The following is a 16,315-nucleotide window of genomic DNA, read 5'->3' on the forward strand; positions in this document are numbered from 1 at the left end:
TGATATACATGCAAATTCTTAAATTTACAGCAGACTGTATGAAGGGTGTACACAGTCGTATACATTCATTGTATAATATGTTTTACGTGAAAAAGTTTTATGCACCAGCTTTTATGGAAAGTAAAAAGAAGTTTGTATCAGCTTTTACGGATTAGCCACCCACTTTTATGAAAAAAAGAAGTTTGTATCAGCTGTTACGGATTAGCCACCCGCTTTTATGAAAAAAGAGTTTATCCATTGGAAAGATTTATCCATGGGCCTTTACGAGAAAGGATTGTCCATCAGCTTTTATGAGACGGATTTTCTCGTAAACTCTTGGTCAAGCTGTTTCCATGACCCAAGAGAGAGAGAGAGAGAGAGAGAGAGGAAGAAGGACGAAGTTCAATCCTCTTGAAAGAGGTGTCATTTGACTATGAAGATGTGGCTAGATCTGGGGAATTTGGCTTGGGAGGGTAGGGGACCGAACTGTAAAGACAGAAGCCTGTTTGAGTCCCTGGCGAACAAATTTTATTGAAATACTCAACATATAAAATTACATTCCAATATCAATCTACATAAGCTTAAATTGCGGATATAAGAGATACATATAAAACTACGATATTCTTTCACTTACCAACATCATACATTTGTATCATTTCTGCCTTTTAGGATCTAATACAGATAATTAAATATCGAAAAATTTCACCATAGCTAAAGATATTAAAATTCAATTTTTCAGACTAATACCGTAATTGAAATACATGTTCCTGTTTTTATTCTAAAATGTCAACATATTAAACTCTGTTATTTAAAGAGCATTTTATTTCTAACTTAACTATTACTGGTATGAAGTTGGTGGCGAACTTTGCTTTTTACAATAATCAACAATATAATTACAAGCAAATATAAGTTCTTCAAACAATTAAACCTTCAAATAAATTATATTAAAAAATAGTAACGAATTATTAAAATAATCTAATGTTTAAACATACTGATGATAGATTAACATCTTAACACAAAAAATTCTTATAACGCTAAAAACCCTTATATTATATGAAAAATTGTGCATAGACTATAATCTTACCTGTCAAGACAGAAGTCTGTTTGAGTCTCTGGCGAACAAACTGGCATGTGCGTGGATTTGACGCTTTTTATATCAGTTTCTTAGGACAAAGCCAAATATGGATATATGCCAGGTTCTTGTGTTCACCAGAATCTCAAAGTGAGGCTTCATAGTTTCTTACAGACTATCGTCTGGGTTTATGCACGTCATTAGACAGACAATTCTACCACGGAGCTAATAGCTTAGTCAGGAATTTTAGGCTTCCGCAATGCGGTAACTTACACAACTTAGTGAGTGTGGTTTTTGCTGACTCTATGATACAAGGGAAATGTATGTACAAAAGGGTTTTGCCTTTCTGCTCATACGGGTGCAATCTGCATTAAATAGTATACAATTGTAATACCGAAATAAATAGATTTAATCTCAATATATGTTTTAATAGAAAATTACTTTCAATATAATTTAATCAAAACTTACTTTTAATACAACTGAGAGAAAATTTCAATCATTATTTGTACAAAAAAAGTATGTCCTAATATATGCAACATTATTAGCACGATGAGAGTGAATCCTGACACATTATAGATTGATAGTGCAATGCATTAATGGATTAATATTTAGAGACAATTTACAACCAACTTGTTTCAAGAAGTCAAACACAACATTTTATCTTCATGTCTAATATTATAAATTCCCATTTATTCATAGCGTAAACTATGGATATTTTGGCGTCTCCAAACTACAGCTTTAAAGTCCCAATGGAAAGTGATGGATTTTATTAAGAAAAATGGGTCACAAGTCCCCAACAGTAGTTCATTCATAACAAATATAGGACGGATGAGTCGTTTGCGTTTTAAAATCCCGTATGCACGGACGGATAGAATAGGTTTAACAGTCATGACTGAAAATCACTGAATCAGATGTACATCCGGCTGTTTATGAAAGTTAATAAAATTACAAGGCAATTCAGACTGAGAAGTGTCGTTATTCCTGAATTTGTTTTCATTCCTCGCTGTGCTATTGTTATGGAGTTTCGCATTCTTCTGTGTTACCAACTGTAAAACAGAATAATACATAAAATAATAGATAAGGGCATGCACGAGACCTCCTTGACAAATGGAAGAGTACACTGGAAATGATATATGTTGATAAGATCATAAATTCGGGACGAGATGTGGTAGCAAGATCTTCAAGATGGTCACAGTGGAGGCCTTATTTACGTCCTAGAGACACTCATTTCATTAAGAGTCAGTAAGACCTCAACATTAAATTGTAGCCAAGTTCCACAACTTTCCTCCAAGCTGTTTAGGAGGAATAATAGAACAAACCTGCGCTAACGGTCAGACACCAGGCGAGATTATAACCAGAAAAAGAGTAGACAATTCCTAAGATCGGCATAGGAGAGTCAGTGTATTACAGTGAACATATTTTCTACACTGTGACTGCCGTTTGTCAAAATTTAAAAACAAAAAAGCTCAACAGAATAAAGGAGATTAGTGGTTGCTTATTAAATAGAAATACATCTTAAAAGCCACTCATCAGCTTATCATAATTGCATACCATTTAGTCTCAGGATGAAATCGTAGCCACTTTCACGAGTCTGTTTACAGCAGTTTGGAAAAAGTAATAAAACCAAATTGTGTTCACGGACGGATGTCATACAATGGACGACAGGTCATCAGATAAGTTCTTCTTGTTTTTGAGCAAGAGAAAAGGAAATGAAGAGATAATTCCAAAGGTTGGCATATGAGATGCAACACATTACAATGATATATATATGGTCGACATTGTGATCGCCATTTGTGACTATATAAAAGAAAAAATATCCAGGAGGAGAAAACAAGTAAAGAGAGCTAGTGGTTGATTCATTGTATAGAGATTCAGCTTCTAAGCTGCTCACCTTCCTGGCACACCGGCAGATCTCTTTCCGATGGGTGAATGTTTTCCTGATCTTCAAAGTAGCATGTAAGAAAGAAATAAGAAAAACGTTTTTATCCCGGGAAAAGAAGTACATGCGACATTCGATGTAGGCCAAAGATGCGTTCCTAAAGTTATGACATTGGCGTAAAGCGAAAGTAATTTTCCCATGGGGGCCTCGTAAATCAAGAAAGGTCTTTGTCAAATCATACCTTTAAGTTTTCAATTCATGATTATGTATGTATAATTTTTAAACAAATCAATGCATAGATTATGTACGTGCGCTGCGCACTCGGCAAATCACATGGCGCCAGCAATGGCGTTAAAACGAGCACAGTCACTCAAATTGAATGATATCTCCTCATTATAAACGGCGTTAATATGAAAGCGTGTAAATTGAATAGTGAGCGTCACCTGTATTGTATGTGTGGTTTTGGGGTATTAGAGGATGGACATTATCTTTTCAACTGACACTCACCGATCGAATCATTTTCTTTCCTTAAACCTATTGAGAACTTCACGCCTGTCTACATTCGTTAAATACTTACAAAACTGTGTGAAATTTGAATCTGCCTCATATATCGGACATTTTAATCATGCTTATTTTATACTGTCAGAACATCAAATAGAGATGAAGTATCATTACTATAAAATAGGACTGAGTTACAGAAGCTGAGCCCTCTGTATAAACTCAATGTTGACAGGGAAACAATGACAAAAAGCGTTGAAAAAGTACTACCTATCTTTCGTCTCCGCTTTGCAGGCGAGACAAAAGTGGCATTAAAATATAAGCACAAAACATACAGAAACGGAGAGACTATTAATGTTCGGATATAAATTAATATCACGAATATCATTTGAAAGAGATGTGTTGTTTCTTCGATCACTTACTCCGACGATACACCATCATAAAGAATCTGCTTGTTTGTGTTTTTTAGTTATGGCATATAATTATCTTCTCAATCATCACATCAATCATCTGTGATATCCACATAAATAACTATACTTACTATTCAATGGCAGTATCTCTATTGGAATGGCTCGTATTTCTTCAATTGCCCCAACTGTAACAAGTGTAAGACATAAAAAAGCAAATAAGTAAAACTCCGAGACCTCCTTAATATATAGATATGAAAACAATCAAAAGAAAACTACAAACACTACAAGCCCCTCCTCCACCCCTATTGACAAATTCAAAATATATGAGAGAACCAAGTAGACTATGACATCAATAGATTAAGGGACAGATACCAATCACCCTTAGACCCATTTTAGTTGAGTTTCAAAACGACCCGAGTAAGATTGTATCTTATTGTCTACATTATGTAAAATTCTTTGTCTAAATGATGTCAACATTAGAAATATCTAATCCTTCTTTTTCTTCTGGATGGGGAAGAAGACCTAGAATAATACTGCATACATTATTCACACAGCGGATCAAAATGAAATAAACATCGCAAATGTTCTGCTTTATTTGACATATATTCGTGTAAATATGTTAATTTATCATACTGACATGATAAATAGTTACCTGGCAGAAATTAAATAGTTACATGGGAAACCATCGCAAATACTCACAACTACTCCTATTCAGCTTTTACATTTCATCCATCTATCTTTAACTATCATACGATTCCAATGAATGTATAAAATGATGATTATCATCTATGCGTCCTGGTAGTGAAACGGCATTGCACATATGATCACAAACCTCTCCTCCTACCTAGTGATGTAGCGAGAGCCCTGGTAGCATTACAGAGATAAGTTTTGTATCATCCAGAACCATACGCATATAACAAAAAGTCATTTAGTGACATTTTCTTGTCGATATAACCAACCGTTCAGGACGCTTAACAAAGACAAGATTTTCAAGAGAACAGACAAGGCAGGCATGTTTTTTGGGTCAACCTGCATCATTTTCATGGAGGACTATCTACAGGTTTCAATAAGAGGTATTGCTATGTAAACCCCATATCGTTATGACAGAAAGAGTAGTGTTAACATTATTTCAAGATGTTCACAGATACAGCAATACTGAAATCTACACCATCGTCATCTAGGATCATCTGCTTATTAATTAGACGTCTTTCGTGATACGGCCATATGTTAGGCGGATATGCGATAAGAGTTTCTTCAAAATGGTCACATTGGATACCATGTTTGAAATCCTTGGGATACTATTTTCTTCAAGGTCCATTTAGACTTCAGGATGAAACTAGCCAATTTTCAACATTCTCCTTCGAGATATTTAGAAGAGTAATACAATAAACTAGTGCTAATGGAAGTATGCCACACAATGGATGACAGGTCAGTGCATTAGTTATTCTGATCTTTAAGCAGGAGAGCTAAGAAGCAAAGCATGAACGGAAAAAAGCAAAGATTGGCATCAGTGAGGCAGTGTATTACAATGGATAAACATAGCATATAGGGTGACCGCTATTTGAAACAATTTGAAAGAAAAAGGTTTATAGAATTAAAAAAAAGAGTAAAGAGATCTAGTGGTTGATTTATTGCGCAGAAACTCAGCGTATAAGTTGCCTACCTTCCTGGCACACCGGTAGACCTCTTTCTGATAGGCAAATGTGTTCCTGGTCTGCAACGTAACAATGTTAGAAAGAAGTTAAACAACAAGTTACAAACTGAAAAAAGAATTAATTTTCTCTCTGGTTTGGTTGTTTGGCCTTGGAAGGAAATTTCCTTTCCAAGCGACACTCAACAACCTAATGATATTTCATTTCTTACACGTATTGAAAACATAATGTTTTGCAAGTCTATTGTTTTGTCATCTTGCTTATCAATTCTTTTAATCTGCTAAATGTTTTTTAATTACTTAATTAATTAATAATTAATTATGTCAAATTATAATCTGGCTTATATTTCAGGTATGTTTATCATGCTTATATTTTATAGACGGACCATCAAATAGTGATGAAATATGTTCTTAATGAATGTGAAATTTAAACACTGGACAACAGCATCTTAAGCTTAAGATTTTGGAAATAGACTGAACGGTATTAGAACAGTCAACAAATAGATCTTCTTCGTGCGCGTCATTGCAAAACCCGACGCTTTTATTTATCGCTCCGCATCCCCCTGGGGCCAAATCAGATCCCCACATCCTGGTTGTGATTCAGTGGTCGTAACCAAAAATCAGGTACTTTCATTATTTTTACAACTGCGTTGACCTCTGGTATAACGTCTGATTAAATAAAATACGCAACATGTAAGGGAGAGGCATAATTATATTATAACCCTCTTGCTGATGGTTGTCACATGGCTATTATTACCAGATTTGTGGAATTTCCACCTCAGTAGTTTGAAAGAGATTGAGTTACAGATAGAAGGATGTATCGGATGGGTATCGCCATACATACCACATCTTCGGGATAATTCATGCTGTCGTATTGATATCTGTCAAAATTTCCATTCAAAACAGCTTTCTACATATCATACTTTGTTACGTAAGATTCAATGAGAAATGAAATTCTTTATTTACATTATCAATATGATACTTATACAGGGATACTGCATGAGTGGTTATTCCAAACGAACTTTATTGAGCAAAACGAATATTTGGTATCTTTTTCCAGCCTTGACTGGAAAAGGATTGGAAGTATTTGAGTATTCGACGAATTAAACAAAATTCGTTTGAAATGGGTATAAATATAGGATTCTGTTTATCAAATGAAATAAAATACTTATTTTATTTGACAACGAGTCATACAAGTGAAGTGAATTGATTTTCAATACACGCAGATGCCTCGTTCATAATGGCCTGGCCTTAAATGATGGCATGACTCGTGACAAGATTTGTTTATCGATAAATACAGATCGTACACTTAACAATGGCCAAGTTTGTAAATAATGTATTATCAATTTTTGATCAAATGCTGGGTGCAGATTGATCTCGGCTTGTCAAAATGTAACTGGATGATTTTACTTGGAGAATTTGCTATGTTTGAAAATCCTTCGGATTCACCAAATTTTTACATTTACAACATTTCAACGTAAATACTAAAGATCAATTTAAATAAAATAATGAAGAACGTCGCTGCGTTGTTGGATAGAAACAATTTCACGTTTGAAAATTTTTCATAAAAATATAATTTAAAACTTGGATCAAATAATTAGGAAGAAAAATATATGCTTGTTATTCTTAGTTAGAGTGGGCAAGGAAGAAGGTGAGAGATGTAAACATTGCCTAATTCTCGATTCCTCTCTCTGTTTTGCATTATTCGATAAAATAATATATGTGTTGAGTTTGAGTAGAATATGTTATGACAGAAGAGATACGCATTAGTACACATTAAGCATCCACACAATTGTTTTTGCTCGATACAAACATCAGCATCAAAATGTGTGAAACCTTGATAACGGCTGGGGAAGAAGTCAATTAAATTACCATAGTTTTAGTAACAATGACTTTTCGCGTCTTCGGTACAGCAACCACATTTAAGGAGGACCAATATTATTTGTGAAACTTTAAAGAACCTCCCACCAGGATGTTTTCTTTCAAATTCGGTCAATTTATGTTGAGTGCTTTCTGAAATGAAGTTAGTTTATACGTTGTCAACAGTTGTTGTAAACTCGGCCATATTTAATAGTGTCTACGCATTATTTCTACAGTTTTTAAAGGCATATAGGTAGGAATGCTGAGTACAACGAATTTGTTAGTACAGGAGGGCAAACAAGGTTACTGAATACATATAACAATATCGATGATATTTACCACTAGCTTTAAATTTTCGTTTTTATCATTTTGGATGCACGTTAATTGTAAGAACATGTTTTATGTCTCTCAGTCAAAATATAATCCTCATTGTCAGCGCCCATATTTAATTTCAAAACGTATGGGAGAATCGAGAATTAAGCAGAATGCATGTACGTTTGCTTATCTCTTCCTCTGTTCCACAAGTTTACTCAATACCAGGAAGTAGATTTGGATATGCATTTAATGAAGAATTGCTAAAATGATTTGAAATATTTCAGAAATCATTGGATATATTATGCTAATAATATTTATTTTACTTCTAATCAGTATATTTCAGAAATATAGACTAAGATTCAAATGTAATGACTACGTTGAAAAACTACCACAATCAGTTATGTATATATATATATATATATATATATATATAATGAAACACACTGATTCCAGCTGTACTCTGCGTTTAATCCAATAATAATAATAATAATAATAAATCATCAAAAAAACAAAAAACAATAGTAATATATAAAACATACATAGAAATATGTAAATTATCTGACATAAATCACAAATCCGATATTGGATTCTTAGTATACAAAATCTGTACTTACTAGTTTATGTTCAATCATACCAATATATGGGTGCATCGAATAGAAGATCAGAAGTAGACACACTTACATGTTGTTAGTTTTGTTTTGTATGTTATATGTGCTATAATCATGATACAACATTATGAATATGATAATGATAATTGAATAAACGAAAATATTGAAAATATTAGATGAAGACAAAGTGTCATGCACGTTTGTATACTAGCAGAAATAGAAATAGAAAATTAAGCTTCATTTGGTCTATACAAAGTCACAAATATTATTATTTTGGAAGAAAATGTACTATTTTGTGCATCATAATCAGATATTGATGAAATATGAAAATCCAACTTTAAAATAAATGGTACAAAAACATTTATATGCATAAATAATATAGTTTGAGGTATACAGATGATTCCAACTGATATGCAAATTAGGTTAGATTAAATTATGTCACACAATAATAAATTACAAACAGCCACAGATGATGCGATTTTAATAGATAATGAAAACATGCATGCATATTTATGAAATACAAAACAAACGATATGAAGATCTTTTCGTATAAATTCAATACTTAGAGCCATAATTTATAATTGGATATTCTAATTTAGTTTGTTCCTTTCTCAGTTGCTGATATATCTAGATAATATATTATATAAACTGCAAGGGGAAATAAAGGAGCCAAGAATAATATAGCATGTTCTACTAAAAATGTAACAACCCACAGCAAAAGAATTAAATAACCACGATATTGCCGATTTGTTAAATGGAAGTATACTTATCGAAAACATTTTCAGTTTAAAGCATTAGCTATTGACTTCAATCCTAGTTCGGTTCTGTTAACATATCCATTAGCATCGTTTGGAGTTGAAGTAATACCTCCTCAATTACCTTTGACATCATTGGGAGTTGAATCACTACTTCATCAACTATGTTCTTTAACTCTACTCTTAACTAGATTGGCCCCTACAGTTGAAGCTATTAATCTAATAGATTTTTATCCTGGCTAGTTTAAGCCATTTCTTCATCAATAAACTTTATATTCTTTATCAAAGAGGTAAATTGAAGTTGAAAACAATTACACTGTACCAGTGTCACTTATAGCTACAGAAGTACTTTCTTATACATTAATACCCTTTCACCTTCATATCTTCCAAGTTTAGCACCATTAAACATACGTCTGACAATACTTTTGATAAACAAAAAGCAAATCATTCTTAATTATCTAAATACAACATCACCATGTTATTGGATAAGGTAATGTTTTCGTTTCATATTACCTAATTAAGTCTAATGGAAATTCTGCTATCACGGTTGCAATATCGATACAATTATTACCTTCATTACATTTCCTAGCACAATATAATCTGGTTCTCAATCTGATTAAAGTCGCTGTATATTTGTAACTAATATATATTGGCACCGATACGAGGTTATTTACTGTTTGTCATTATGATTCACCGTTTCACACTTACATTTACATTTGGCCTAAGTCGAAAAGTAGAGAATATTGTATTTATCGTCTTAACGCTAGAACCTCGGTATAGTTCACATTATAATTATGTAATTAACATAAAGCTCATAACTGTTATGACGTATTGAACGATGGGTAGTTTTCTATCAGTTAAAAAAATTAGGTGAAGACATTTTAAAGGAACAAGAGCATTTGAACATTATTGTATTAGATAAAGGCTAACTCATTAGTCATCTTTCTTGCCAGAAGTATGTGAAATAATAATAGGATGAGATCATTATATAGGTGGAATATATGGGGAAAATAACAGCCAAACACAGGTAAACGTTTTGCTCACCATCGTATCGGAGTTGCACAGCCATCTTTTGTCCTGCAATTAAAAAAAATGTTTTAACTTATGACTGATAATTAAATACTTGTTATAAAGATATGGCTATTTCCGTAAAGGTATGTTATCCCTGCCTTATTGGGAGCTCTTCACAGTCAAGACACATTTGATGAACAAGAGACCAAACTTCCAGAAAACTCTGGTTAGAAAGCTAAAAGAAAACTATGAGTAGTATACATTTTGTTGCTCATGGAGAAATATTACATTTAATACTATTACATATCTTTCCTCGAAATCTAAATAAATGAATTCCTCGAGCAATCCAAATTTCCCTTTGCCTTTGACTGTTACCGTAACAATCAGAATGGGTACTCTTTCGCCAATCGGAAGTTGCTATACCACTCAGACTATAAAATTTGTTAGGGAAGAAATAATTTGATTTGTTTTCTATTTAAATAATAATGTACAAAACGACGTTTATTAAAAGACTTTAGAGAGAGATATAAAAAATTATTTCACTAGTTTAGCATACCAAACCAATATTTATGAGTAAAATTGTGTCCATTTTTCACAAATTTCAGTGTCATAAAAGTGTCGGAAAATATGAGGATTAAAGAATATTTTAAACAATGATAAAAAGAATATCATTGAAAGTATGTATTGTTACATCTGTATCAGGAATGAATAACACCTAATGTAAAATGATCAAGCTTAAAATATTCTATTAATGCTTATATTTGTTTCAAATGGCCGAGACAATACATTTTTATGACAACTGTACCACGATCCTGAAGGAAACTAAAATATAACACATTGAAACGAAGTCAAAGTTATGTTGAGTGCTTTCTGAAAACCTACAGTGGATTTTGTTATTTGTCTAGCCATAAAATCTATGTTTTAAGTATATACCACTTACTACGCTGAAAGTGTACCAAAATAATATATAGCCTTCATTACATAAACATTTTATAAATTGAAATTCAAACATTTAAAGGGTGCCTATGACCTGACATTGTTATTGCGTCATGCATGAACTTGTAATATAATTTAATATTCATTAATGTAATCTATGACAAGCAGAACTATGCGCACAGTTTCCTTGTGCATTCTTCTACCACACACAGGCCTCTCAAGTAGACCAAGCGTGGATTTATAACTCACCTTCCTAATGATATGGAAGAATGGGAACCACCCCAGAAATTTGTGAGCATAAAATAAAATATATCTGGATCTGGCTGGTCAAGATTGATCGATAATGAAAGCAAATGTTTAGTAAAACGAATCTTCTGAGAGATTATCCTAGTTGTAATTGAACAAAAAAGTGATAATGTATTTTTGATGGAATTTCAGTCCTTTTACAGCTTTTAATTTGGAAAACTCTTTGCTCAAATTAGCACCCGAGTCTTTGGTTCAAATCGACAGATTGTAGCAGCTCATTTTGATTTTGGTTTTGGTTTTCTCTACACAGAAGCTGGCACAAATATGTCTATACTGATAACTATATGTTTGATAATGAACATTCAGAAATTTAAAGTTATTATAGGTGTAATGTGAGAGCTGGGTGAGTACCATGAGTCCTACAAGGGGATCAACACTCGACCTTCAAATATCTGTAATATTTTGCGATGTATCGAAGGTATTCGAACGTGTCTAGCACGAAGGTCGTATCCATAAACTTAAAAGCAACGGAACTGAGTCAGATTTGATTGATTGATTTGCCAACGATCATTCCCACAGAACACAACATGTTGTTGTGAAAACCGCAAAATCTACAACTCAATATGTTTCAACTGGGATAAAGCAGGGTTCAGTTATATGGTCATTATTGTTTCTTGCGTATATAAATGATTTCGCAAGCGATCTACTCTGTCCCACCTGACTTTTCACTGACGACAATTCTCTCTCTTACGCTTCTAGAGGTAGGCAAGATATCCAATATTTACTCTGTGCTGACAGGAAAACTTTAGACGACTGATTTGATCAATAAGCTTTAACGCAGCAAAATCTAAAGTCATGTCTTTTAGCAAAAAGAATAATTCCCTTTCCCAAATTGAAGTTCTTAAACTAATGACGTGAATTTATTAACAATGACAAACATTTGGGCTTTACATTTAGTAATACGCGCATCTGGAGCCTATATATTGAAATTATACTTGTAAAACATCTAATTGCTAAACATTTAAAGATTCCTCAAATACAAGCTGAGTAGGTAATCATTAGACAGAATTAGCTTATCATGTATTATGCCTCTATCAGAAATCATTTGTAATGGATGATCCAATGCACAATATGATAGATTAAAGAGATTGCAGAGTGAGGCTGCTAGGATAGTCACAGGTCTAACCAGTATTTACGTGGAATACGGTTGTCCCAACTATCAAAATAGGAAATCTCGCAAACTGCATTTTTTAAAACAACTGTGCTTGCAATAATTCACCAAGCTATTAAACATGAACTGTTTAATGAATTTTGACAGACTAGACTATACCAGCTTCTGAAAGTGCAATGAATGGATTACAAAATATATAAATTGTGAAAAAATTAGTTGACTCCTTTTTTGAAATTTTCCTCTAAATTCCATAAATAGCAGTGTTTTGATAGGTGAACATCTGATGTGATGTGTGATTTTGATTTTTAACATAGCTTTAACAATTTTTCAGTCATATCGCTACGATGTCTGCAATGTGGCAGTTTGTAGTGATGTTGTAGTGATGTCTAGCACTGGGGCATCATGCCGCAGACATGTATCATGATGTCCCACACAGTCACATTATCCTGACACCAGGCTGACCAGTCCTAACACTAACCTCTTAATGCCGAACGCTAAGCGAGGCAGCTGTTAGTGCCATTTTTATAAGTCTCTGGTAAGACTCGGCCCGGGATCAAACCCACGACCTCTCGCATCCGAGGCGGACTCTCTAACCACTAGGCCACATCTGAAATAAGGCCAAACTTTATACTCTAGAACAAAAATTAAACCCATCAATCATGCACCAAAATGAAGGGAATTTGAAAAGTTCATTGTACAATACCTATGATGTACAAGGTCTTTTGAAGTAGGCCTCAAAACCACCGATGCAAACCTGGCAAACTATTGTTTTATAAAACATCTAACCGTATGCAAATTATGTAACTAGAGCGCCACCTTCAAAAATATGAAAATTTGTACCCTTTTTTCTTATTTTTATATTATTATGTATGATCTTCTCAACAAAAAGGTACACTAACAGTGATGTTATGCACGGAAATAAGCTAACTATGCTTAGATTGCTATTGTTTACACGATATTCCTTGTGGCAGTATTATGCGTGCATGACCTTAATTATGGGGAAATTAGAAGTCTTACAACACACGAGTGTCAACATAACTTTAAAATTGTTGCATTCAGTGGAGGAAATATATGTGAAAACGTTTCTTTTCATTCATTTGCAATGAAATTAAGAAATAAATGATGACAAAGCAAATTCACTTCTTCCATATCGTAGTGTCAGAAGAATAAGCAAATAATTTACATTTTGACCTTTGACCCCCATTAACCTGCCCTGTTCCAGCCTTTTCAAACTATACAATTTATTAGTGAAATCTCCTGAATAGCTACAGCAAATTTCATGTTCCTGTTTCTTCGCATATCATTGGCTGATGTGTTAAGAACATACAATATGCATTTTTTTAATAACTCAAATTTCATGATGGGGAAGTTGGGGGTGATGAGGCTGGGCTTGTGTGGAACTTTTATGCTACGAATGAACTCTGTTCTGTAAGGGAAAAAACATGAGAATTTTTCAAAAGATCTGTTTTGATGAATGCGACTTAAACGTTTCAGTACAGAACCACTATTAAATCACACAGTATTAATGCCTGTGTGGTCTTTAAGGGGACGCTCCACATTTATGATGAGCTTCTGAGAGAGAGAGACAGGTGTAAGATGAAGTTGTTTGCATCTGCAACGTGCACACTGGAGATAATGTTGACATACTTCTATGTTACTTTCATGTAAAATACTGAATTTCTTGGGATATTGTACTTGTGTAAATTGTATATTAATGAAGGACACAGATGACTGTAATAACTGCTACCATATGCTAAAAAAATCAGTCTGGTTTAGTCTAATGTTTACTGTTTTAGCACTTATTACAATAGGAAAAATGAATTTGGACAGACAAAACAATACATACTTCTGAAGGAACAATGGATGGACAACAAAATATATTAAATAAAAATGTTATTGTCTCTTTTTTACAATTTTCCTCTAAATTTCTGGAAGTGAAAATGACCATGCGGTATTTTAATAGATGGACATCTGAAGTAAGGCAAAGCTATATGACCTATAACCCAAATTATACAAATCAATCATACCCCCAAATAAAGGGAATTAAAACTTCTTTTATTCATACCTAAATTACATGATGTCTTTTTTTAAATAACCAGTAATATCAGTGACTGAGACCAGGGAAATTCTTAAACATTAAAAATCTAACCCCATGCAAATTATGAAACTGTTAAATCACAATATACAGTCCAATATACTCAGATTTTTAGCACAAAATCGTAAGAAATTTGCATCACCACAGATTTTATCGTCAAATCATAATAAATATTCTATACTCATAGACTTTCATTAAATGACAATATACAGATATATATATATATATATATATATATATATATATATATATATATATATATATACACACACACACACACTCTGCCAGCGAGCGTCTGCAGTCTGTTCAGGATGACGCGTGAGAAAACTTTACCAACCGTGCTGAGAAGGGATATGCCCCTGTAGTTGTTGCAGTCGCTTCTGTCGCCCTTGTTCTTGTACAGGGTTACGATGTTGGCGTCTCTCATGTCCTGAGGCACTGCACCCATATCCCAGCACTGGCAAAAACGGTCGTACAGGTGTGTGAGCAGCACGCTACATCCGCACTTGATGGCTTCTGCTGAGATGCCATCCTTCCCTAAGGCTTTACCTAAGAACAGTTTCTCTAAGGCCTTCTTTAGTTTGGCTACAGTAGGTTTCTCGTCCAGTTCGGCCATGAGAGGAAGGTTTTTCAATGGCGTTGAGACCATGATTGCTCTTAACATACAAACGTGACCTCAGAGTTGGTCGGCGTATGGATAATATTTAAAACTGGTTAGAAAATCGCCAGATAGCAGATTCGCTTATTTAGCGACTATGGCGGAGAGTGTAGTAAATAACTTTGTAAACGGTCTTCTATAGGTGGGTGGGGAGTAGGTCCAAAGAATTCAGGAAGCAGTGTAACCTATTTCGTAGAAGGATTTATTTGTTGGTCTGAACATCGCTCGGTGATTTCGGTTAGGTCGTTAAATAACCTCGGAAGTAGTTGTAGGAATGCACAATAATTCCATGTGTTTGGTGATTCGTTTCTGGCGGAGTACGCCATGTATGATACGAGAAGCAAAGGCCGAGATTGTTCTGTTGGTGACTTTGTATCCTTCCATACGGAAATGGTCGAGCGATGTTACGGTGGATTTGGTCGCTTATCATTTGGATACATTTAAACTTTAACGTAGGTTAGCAAGAAAGGTGGCGCTCTAAAGTTTCGTATTTTGCCGAATTAAAAACAAAAAAGAATTTCCCCGAGTTTCTTCACTGGTTATACTAGCTAATTTAAAAAAGATCTTGTATAGCTTAGATATTGTTCCAAGGACCTTTAACTCACTTTATTCTGGTGTATGATTGATGGTTGTAATATGGGTTATAGAATATACAACTTGGCCTTACTCCAGATGTGCATCTTTAAAAAAAAAAAACAACTGCTAGCTCCACCTGATCATGCTCACTTCCTAGATTTCAGAGGTAAATTGTAAAAAATAAAAAAATAATAAAAAAAATAAAAAAAAGAGCCGATAAGTATTTAACATTTTATATATTTCGTAATTCAGTCATTGGACTTTCAGAAGCTGATATTGTGTATTTGGGCAAAATTCATTTTGCTAATTTTAATAGGTGCTAAAGATAGTGAACTTTAGACCAATTCAGGCTGATTTTTTAGCACAAGGGAGCAGTTATTTAATCATTTTATTTAGTAGTGTGTTTAGATTATGTTCAATTTCCGTAAGTACAATATCCAAAGAAATGTCAGCCACATTACATCAAAGCAGCATATAGGTACGCCAATATTATCTCCACTGTGCATGTTTAAATTGCAAAGAAGTTTACCATACATATATTAGTGCTCGAAAGTACATAACCACTACTGAGCGCCCCCAAAACGGGTTTTCCCAC

General features: G+C 33.8%; 1 protein-coding gene across 3 annotated transcripts; it reads right to left on the reverse strand.

The window, feature by feature from the left end:
- Positions 1 to 490: 490 nt before the first annotated feature.
- Positions 491 to 16,186, reverse strand: LOC149801210 (uncharacterized). Of its 3 annotated transcripts, XM_089955264.1 has the most exons (6): positions 14,820 to 16,181; positions 10,072 to 10,104; positions 5,502 to 5,552; positions 3,970 to 4,023; positions 2,943 to 2,993; positions 491 to 2,097 (listed from the first exon to the last, which is right to left on the reverse strand). In XM_089955264.1, exons 1-6 carry the CDS (start codon positions 15,148 to 15,150, stop codon positions 2,066 to 2,068), a joined length of 552 nt encoding a protein of 183 aa, XP_089811390.1. In that variant the 5' UTR covers positions 15,151 to 16,181; the 3' UTR covers positions 491 to 2,065. The 3 variants fall into 3 exon arrangements, with proteins under 3 accessions (XP_089811390.1, XP_089811391.1, XP_089811392.1); XM_089955265.1 differs by lacking the exon at positions 2,943 to 2,993 and having other exon boundaries at positions 14,820 to 16,186; XM_089955266.1 differs by lacking the exon at positions 2,943 to 2,993 and having other exon boundaries at positions 14,824 to 16,177.
- Positions 16,187 to 16,315: the final 129 nt, after the last annotated feature.

Source organism: Sinohyriopsis cumingii, chromosome 4 (genome assembly GCF_028554795.1).
Source record: "Sinohyriopsis cumingii isolate HCF-2022 chromosome 4, ASM2855479v2, whole genome shotgun sequence".
In the NCBI taxonomy this organism is placed as follows: Eukaryota; Metazoa; Mollusca; class Bivalvia; order Unionida; family Unionidae; genus Sinohyriopsis; species Sinohyriopsis cumingii.